The 9232-nt window shown below is 39.8% G+C and overlaps 1 protein-coding gene across 1 annotated transcript; it reads left to right on the top strand.

Annotated features, from left to right (window-relative positions):
• Positions 1–7325: 7325 nt before the first annotated feature.
• LOC129815999 (fibronectin type III domain-containing protein 11-like) lies at positions 7326–8426 on the top strand. The gene has a single exon (XM_055870200.1). The coding sequence runs from the start codon at positions 7368–7370 to the stop codon at positions 8415–8417; it is 1050 nt and encodes a 349-aa protein (XP_055726175.1). The 5' UTR covers positions 7326–7367; the 3' UTR covers positions 8418–8426.
• Positions 8427–9232: the final 806 nt, after the last annotated feature.

The following is a 9232-nucleotide window of genomic DNA, read 5'->3' as shown; positions in this document are numbered from 1 at the left end:
GTCATTTCAATATGTAAAAACACTGGTGACATAAGACTTAATCATGTAGCTAGAATAAACATTCAGTCATATGATTGAATATAATTGTTGAAACAAGCCTATGTAATGATGATTTAGAATGTGTCCCAAATGGTACTTTATTCCCTACATAGTGCACTACTTTTGACCATAGGTCCTGGTCAAAAGTGGTGCACTATATAGGCCAGAGAATAGGATGCCCTTTGGGACGCATCCCCAGCTTTTAACACTATCTCACTCAGCTGTGCTGTGCAAACACAACTATAGTCATTTGAACAGACAGTGATCAGTAATGTAGTAGATCTACACTTGATAACTCTGATATACTCATATTATGAGTACGTCAAAGTTATCAAGTGTAGACCTACTACATTACTCACTGGACTATTACAGTCACAGATTGGAATGAATGCATTTGAGGTTGATAATGTCATCTCTGTCATAATGTCATCTCCTTAATGTCATGTCCATCCAATAATGTCAGGTGTGAACCATTATCCTATCTTATCAAATCAATGTTTATTGGTCGTGTAGGCCACACAGATTTGCAGATGTTATCACAACAGCACGTGCAGCGAAAATACTTGTGTTTAGAGGTTATTCTCCTGGCACCAGTCCGCCAGGGCTCTCACCTCCTCCCTGTAGGCTGTCTCATCGCTGTTGGTAATCAGGCCTACCACTGTTGTGCCAGAAGAGGCCTTATAGAAATGCTTTGCAATCAGAACTGTCTATAGGCCTATGGTCATTTATGATCATTTCAATTAATATAGAACAGAAATGGCATATTTGTTCTTTATGCATGCTTTTATCAACAGTTAGTCCTAATGTCATCGATATAGGCTATCGAATGACTGACTCAAATGTGATATTTGGAAATAATTCTTGGTCTTACATTGTGAAACAACAATTAATTTCCAACTGAAATGCAGCTAGCCTTTTGATTTGGAACCTGGTCAAGAAAAGGGCACCCTTGAAAATGACAATTTCCTTCAGCTGATTTTTCAGTAGGCTACTTTACCTCATAAGTTTGTTATTCAATTTATAATTACATGTATTAAAAGTACATTTCTTCTTTGAGAAGTTTTTGGTACAAGATGACGCTGACAGACATGGAAGCTCTGTTTCTAGCTCCTAAATCCAAGCATTTCGCTACACCCACAATAACATCTGCCAAATATGTGTATGTGACCAATAACGTTTGATTTGATCTTCCCAAGTGCACTGCTCCATTGTATGATTAGCCTAATGAACACACAAGTTAAATGACTTGGGATCGGTTTTCCAATGTTAGGCTATATTTGTGTGTGTATACGGCTTTAGATCATAGTCCTAACAATTGTTTTGAAGGTTCAACCCTATAAGTCTATTGTTCAATCAGATGGTGTGATTAACAAGTCATTACTGCAGTTCCAGTGACAATTGTATAAAGCAACAGATGGTCTTTACTGCCACTTTGTGGTCGTCTATAAATGGTGCAGGTCTCAATATTCTCTCCATCATAGGTTTAAATGTCAGATTAGGTCCTACTCTCTCTAAAAAAAATAGTTGTATTCTCTACTGGAAAACATAGACATTGGAATGAAAATGTCTTGCATTTCATGGTAGTGGTGTAGGCCTAACGGGTGTAAAAATAGGCTAGTAGTGCAAAGTCATTCGAAAAGACGCATGATGTCGCGAATGATTAATAGGCTAATAATCAAAGTTATCGAACATTCAGTTTGCAACGCATTATAAAGAGGTATAATATATTTGGTTTTTAAAATCGGTTTCAGTCTTGAGAAATTAAGCCAAGACCTATGGCAACTGTAATCGTCTCAAAATGTATGCAAGTATGACCTCACAATGTTGCACCTGTGCCATTTGAGTTCGTAGCTATGGTAACTTTTAAAAGCACAATTAAAAACAACATTTATTTTCAAACTATTCGTGGTGCAAGACGGCAATGCATTAGACCGAGCAGGTAAGAAATTCTGCTTGAATACAGTAGGCCTAATGAACACCGTCGGTTGGTCAAAGAGAGTTGAGCTTCTGTGAAAACAGCTTCGCTGTGCATGTTTTGAACACTATCGAAAGCCTTTCTGCAAATTTACACAATGGTTTTAGTAGAGGAAGAGGCGAAGCGAGAGTGATAACTGGGCACAAAATCTGTCTTGTCCAGCAGGTGGCGGTTTTTAGTATTTATTTTTCGCTCAACAAACGATTCGTTTTTGTATGGAGGTCAGTGAGTGTCGAATTTGGTCCACAAAAATGTAATGGCTTATTTGCTACTCGTAACAACGTAATATCGAATAGAAGTGCCGTACTGCTTACGTTGTTACGAGTATCTGGTCAATATAATGGATAATCTTCTGCTTCCAGTAACCTATCAGATATAAATTGTCTGGATACAGTTTCAGTCATTTGAGGAGTGAAGATTAATATATTTTCAAGTGGGCGAATTTCATGGTGCTACTTTAGCTAAGAATTAATCATGACTGAAAATCTATTAGGCTAGCCTATAATTTGATGAGCAGGCATAGGCCATAGCCTACAGATTCAGTCAAATATTGGCAGACTGACCCTTGCATGAATCACTATTTATTTTAAAATACAGTACCACTCAAAAGGGTTTTTCTTTATTTTTACTATTTTCTACATTGTAGATTAATAGTGAAGACATCAAAACTATGAAATAACACATTGAATCATGTAGTAACCAAAAAAGTGTTAAACAAATCAAAATATATATTTTAGATTCTTCAAAATAGCCACGCTTTGCATTGATGACAGCTTTGCACAGTCTTGGCATTCTCTCAACCAGCTTCATGAGGAATGCTTTTCTAACAGTCTTGAAGGAGTTCCCACATATGCTGAGCACTTGTTGGTTGCTTTTCCTTCATTCTGCGGTCCAACTCATCCCAAACCATCTCAATTGGTTTGAGGTCGGGTGATTGTGGAGGCCAGGTCATCTGATGCAGCACTCCATCACTCTCCTTCTTGGTCAAATAGCCCTTATACACCTGGAGGTGTTTTGGGTCATCGTCCTGTTGAAAAACAAATGATAGTCCCACTAAGCACAAACCAGGTGGGATGGTGTTTCGCTGCAGAATGTGTTCCCTGAATTCTAAGTAAATCACTGACAGTGTCACCGGTAAAGCACCATCACACCTCCTGCTCCATGCTTCACAGTGGGAACCAGTCATGCATTCACCGACTATGCGTCTCACAAAGACAGCAGTTGGAACCAAAAATCTCAAATTTGGACTCATCAGACCAAAGGACAGATTTACACCGGTCTAATGTCCATTGCTCGTGTGTCTTGGCCCAAGCAAGTCTCTTCTTCTTATTGGTGTCCTTCAGTAGTGGTTTCTTTGCAGCAATTCGACCACGAAGGCCTGATTCACACAGTCTCCTCTGAACAGTTGATGTTGAGGTGTGTCTGTTACTTGAACTCTGAAGCATTTATTTGGGCTGCAATCTGAGGTGCAGTTAACTCTAATGAACTTATCCTCTGCAGCAGATTTAACTCTGGGTCTTCCTTTCCTGTGGCGGTCCTCATGAGAGCCAGTTTCATCATAGCACTTGATGGTTTTTGCGACTGCATTTGAAGAAACTTTCAAAGTTCTTGAAATGTTCCAGATTAACTGACCTTCATGTCTTAAATTAATGATGGACTGTCGTTTCTCTTTGCTTATTTAAGCTGTTGTTGCCATAATATGGACTTGGTCTTTTACCAAATAGGGCTATCTTTTGTAGACCACCCCTACCTTGTCACAACACAACTGATTGGCTCAAACGCAAAGAAATTCCAGAAATGAACTTTTAACGAGGCAAACCTGTTAATTGAAATGCATTCCAGGTGACTACCTCATGAATGTGGTTGAGAGAATGCCAAGAGTGTGCAAAGCTGTCATCAAGGCAAAGGGTGGCTACTTTGAAGAATCTCAAATAAAAAATATGTTTTCATTTGTATAACACTTTTTTGGTTACTACAAGATTCCATGTGTTATTTCATAGTTTTGATGTCTTCACTAGTATTCTACGATGTAGAAAGTAGTCAAAAAAAATTAAGAAAACCCCTTGAATGAGTAGGTGTGTCCAAACTTTTGACCGGTACTGTACATTGAAATTGAAAAATCTTTTGGTGTTTACATGTGTATTTGTTTAACTTGTTACTTTATTCCTAGTTATATGTACATTTCTACTTCAATTACCTCGTGCCCTTGCACATTGACTCAGTACTGGTACCCTGTGTAAAAGTTATTGTTACTCTTTGTTTATTTATTATTACTTTTATTACGTATTTACTTTTTCAACCTACCCTGCAATCAAACCTGCAACCCTGTACATGTGACTGTTAAATAATCTGAATCTGTTATTTCTCTATTTTCTTTCTCTATGCATTGTTGGGAAGGGCACATAAGTAAACATTTCACTGTTAGTCTACACCTGTTGTTTACGAAGCTTGTGACAAATAACATTTGATTTGATTTGAAATACAACTGCACAGGACCAAGCATCAAAAAATCTAAACTGAAATTTAGATTTTTCACTTCAAAGTCAAAAATGTCCTGGACTAAATTATAAAAAATTCTGATGAATTTAGTTGGAGGCAGTTATTCTCATTTACTGTATAATTTATCTTACATGTGGTAAGTTGCAGGGGAAAAATAACAATTCAACCAGTTTTGAAAAGAATAAAAAGAACATTCTGCTCCATTGAACTTCATTGTAAATTTCAACTGTGCCAATATATTTGACCGCATCTATCTGTAAATAGCGATTTCATTGTATATTTAATTTATTCAGACGTATTTTAACCAACAAGCTGTCAATGTATTATTTAATTTCATTTAGGATTTTTTGTTCAAGCAGGTAGCCAATTGTTTTTTATAAAAAGGCCAAACGTTGTCCAAGTTACTTTCGGTCTTGCTGTATTTGTTTTGAGGGTGGAAAAACATTAACGTTGATCATTGGCTAGGCCTACTTCTTACCTGCTGTACATGTGTTAATGTGCTGTGTTTGGTCTAGCCTATATCTCAGTCTGACCTTTGAATCTGGAATTTTTCACACCCGTTCTATACAACTGGAGATCTCCAAAATTTTGAATGTGAAGCATGCTGTCATGTAATTGTGATGGAAATGATCATGTTAAAGGGAAAGAAATGTTTTACCATTTGTACAAACAATCATGAAAAATAAAACACTAATATATCTTGATAAGATAAGCATTCTTACTTACTTACTTACTTACTGACTTTCAACTCCCTGAGTCAATACATGTTAGAATCACCTTTGGCAGGGATCACAGCTGTGAGTCTTTCTAGGTAAGTCTCTAAGAGTTTTCCACACCTGGTTGTGCAACATTAGCCCATAATCTTTGGGGAAATTGTTCAAGTTTTGTCTAATTGGTTGGTAATCATTGCTAGACAACCATTTTCAGGTGTTTTTATAGATTTTCAATCAGATTTAAGTCAAAACTGTAACTCGGCCACTCAGACACATTCACTGTATTATTGGTAAGCAACTCCAATGTAGATTTGGCCTTGTGTTTTAGGTTATTGTCCTGCTGAAAGGTGAATTAATCTCCCAGTGTCTGGTGGAAAGCAGACTGAACCAGGTTACCTCTAGGATTTTGCCTGTGAATCTCCATTCCATTTCTTTTTTATCCTGAAAATCTCCCCAGTCCTCAACAATTACAAGCATACACATAACATGACGCAGCGACCACTATGCTTGAAAATATGGAGAGTGGTACTCAGTAATGTGCTGTATTGGATTTATCCCAAACACAACACTTTGTATTCAAGCCAAAAAGTTAATTGCTTTGCCACATTTTTTTGCAGTATTACTTTAGTGCCTTTTGTGGCCTGCTGGAGGTCATTTTGCAGGGCGCTGGCAGTGCACCTCCTTGCACAAAGGCGGAGGTAGCGGTCCTGCTGCTGGGTTGTTGCCCTCCTACGGCCTCCTCCACGTCTCCTGATGTACTGGCCTGTCTCCTGGTAGCGCCTGCATGCTCTGGACACTACGCTGACAGACACAGCAAACCTTTTTGCCACAGTTCGCATTGATGTGCCATCCTGGATGAACTGCACTACCTGAGCCACTTGTGTGGGTTGTAGACTCCGTCTCATGCTACCACTAGAGTGATAGCACCGCCAGCATTCAAAAGTGACCAAAACATCAGCCAGGAAGCATAGGAAGAAAACCTCCCTGTTCTTTGTGGTTGAATCTGTGTTTGAAATTCACTGCTCTACTGAGGGACCTTACAGATAATTGTGTGGGGTGCAGAGATGAGGTAGTCATTTAAAAAATCCCGTTAAACATTATTATTGCACACAGAGTGAGTCCATGTAACTTATTATGTGACATGTTAAGCACATTTTTACTCCTGAACTTACTTAGGTTTACCATAACAAAAGGGTTGAATACTTATTGATGCAGGAAATTTCATTTTTTTCATTTTATATTAATTTGTAGAAATTCCACTTTGACATTATGGGGTATTGTGTGTAGGCCAGTGACAAAAAAATCACATTTAATCTATTTCAAATTCAGGCTGTAACAAGACAAAATGTGGAAAGTCAAGCGGTGTGAATACTTTCTGAAGGCCCTGTACTTAGGCCTATTTCATGATCTCTAGCAGTGTCTTAGGTCCGATGGCACAACTGCTTTCACGTTAGAATAACACCACCTGTCGGAAGACAGTGGATCTCTATAGCCTATTTGTTTTTTTCCTTAATGTTGCATCATTTCAACTGTCAAGTGGTGAACCAAAACATTTTTCTTTACAGGTTGACAGTTTGTGGCTTTTCTCTTGAAAGAAGAAGTCTCAAATCTGTCTTCAATGGAAAGCCTGACCAAAGAAATAACTAGCCAAGTTTGTTGTTGCTTATCATTGTTGTTGCTTATCAATCTTCAGAGTACATTCATTGTAAAGAAAAGTTTGTGGTCATATGCTCATCCTTAAAAAAAGTAGGCGCCTGGCTAATGAAGTATACTTAAAAATAACAGAAAGTCCTACACACTGTGTATGCGTCCAATTACCACCTTTATTGACAATGTTCCCATCCACAAAAATCTTCTACAGGTCAACCGGGCTGAGTGCTCACATACACAAATATATATACACATTTCACCCATAGGTTAGAGTGTACAAGGTGGAAAATTGGTCAATGTGCCCTTGAGCAAGGCATTTAACCCTAATTTGCTCCAGGGGCGCCGTACTATTATAGCTGACCTTGTAAAACAACAATTTTCACTGCACCTATCCGGTGTGTATGACAATAAAACATTTTTTTTTTATTCATTCAGTTTAACCTTTACATAAGAGAGAAAACATGTAGCTCGCCAAAGTAATACAGACAGAGATGTTTAATTATATGACGAAGGGAAATCTCCATGTATGTTTTGCAGCTGACATGAAAAGAATGATGACCCCCCCGAGCGATGACAGTGACGTCAGCGATCAGCGCCACCCCATGAAGACACGCTGCGCTGGTGGCCAGGGAGGAGACAGCCCCGGCATGGACCCGAAAAAATGGATCACCTTCAAAGACCTCCATGACCAGGTCACGCAGCTGCTCTCCACTAAGCTCAACCCCTGTAACATCAAGCAGTGCAAGTCCAAACTGGACATCCTCAATAAGTGCTCCTATTACCTGGAGGTCATGCGCCAGGACACACTCCACCAACCAGACCCGCAGCAGCAGCAGAACTACCTGTCCAACTCCACCATCCTCCACCTCATCGATCCCTGGAAGTTCCAACGGATGAAGAAGCTGGGCCACAGCCAGGTGCAGATCCAGCTGAGCCTGCTGGAGGAGCTCTACGAGCAGTTCTGTAAGGGCAAAGTGGAAATGGAGGCCATAGCCAGCCAGAGCGACTATGGCGATGAAGAGGTCGCCCACATAAATGGGAGGATAGCGCATCTCAGGAAGGCGTTCACGGACTTTGACTCGACACTGATGCCCGGGGAGCTGCACACAAAGCACCGGCTCATCTCCGAGACGGGTAACGCCAAGGTGCCCCAGATTCATTTGAGGCTGTCCGTCAAAATGCCCGTGATGTTCGACACGTCACGCTCGGAGGCTCTGGCCGACTGCGCCCGGCTGCACTGGGAAATGGCCGGGCAGGAGCAGCAGGAGCCTGGGGAACAGTTTGAGATCCGCTACAAGCTCCTCCAGCCGACCAACACGGAGGAAGGGAACCAGCTAGGAACGGTGACCTGCAACTCCTACTGCATACAGGTCAACAACCTGTTGCCGCAAAGGTGCTACGAGTTCACAGTGAAGCGGGCTGACGCCTGCTGCCTGGTCTACGGGTTCTGGAATGACACCATGGTGCTCAGAACCATGCCACTATCCCCAGGGGGCTTCACCGGGAGCCAGGAGAAGAGGAGGAGGCTGTTCCCCTGGTAATGGGCTAGCGTGGCGTGAGTGCATGGCAATATGAAAATAAAGACATTTTAATTTTTTTCTAATCTCTCTAATAAAAGACATTGTCAAGATTTTGGGGATTCGAGCCTAGTCCTTTAATCATGTTACAGAGCAAAACAAATATTGTCCTTGTGAATGTGTCTGATATGTTGTAATGGCATTGTTATGTCTGCCACCTAGCCATATGGCCATACCAGACATAACACCTACAACTGTGGAGAGAGTGAAGAAGGTTTTACCTTTCCAATAGCAGCATAAACATGGACATTTCAATACAATAGCGGATGTTCATAATTATGGCGGCCCCCGTGCACTTGTCACAAATGCCTTGTTCGCCGTATTGAACATTGATCTCCTTTTTTTCTTTGCATTGTCTTTAGCAGAGTATACTCTACATTATCCCAATTTTAGCTCCAAGACCGTGGATGAAAGAAAAAAAAACGATACAGTACATTGGCGTATTGAACCATGTTGTGCAATACACTGATGTTTAACTTTAATACACTGACGTTTAACTTAATACAATGATGTTTAACTTAATACACTGATGTTTAACTTTAATACACTGATGTTTAACTTTAATACACTGACGTTTAACTTAAAACACGGATGTTTAACTTAAAACACGGATGTTTAACTTAATACACTGATGTTTAACTTTAATACACTGATCTTTAACTTTAATACACTGACGTTTAACTTAATACAATGATGTTTAACTTAATACACTGATGTTTAACTTAATACACTGATCTTTAACTTTAATACACTGACGTTTAACTTAATACAATGATGTT

Source organism: Salvelinus fontinalis, chromosome 18 (assembly GCF_029448725.1).
Source record: "Salvelinus fontinalis isolate EN_2023a chromosome 18, ASM2944872v1, whole genome shotgun sequence".
NCBI lineage: Eukaryota > Metazoa > Chordata > Actinopteri > Salmoniformes > Salmonidae > Salvelinus > Salvelinus fontinalis.
The sequence above is the reverse complement of the archived record's forward strand: the minus strand, read 5'-3'. Positions and strand labels throughout refer to the sequence as shown.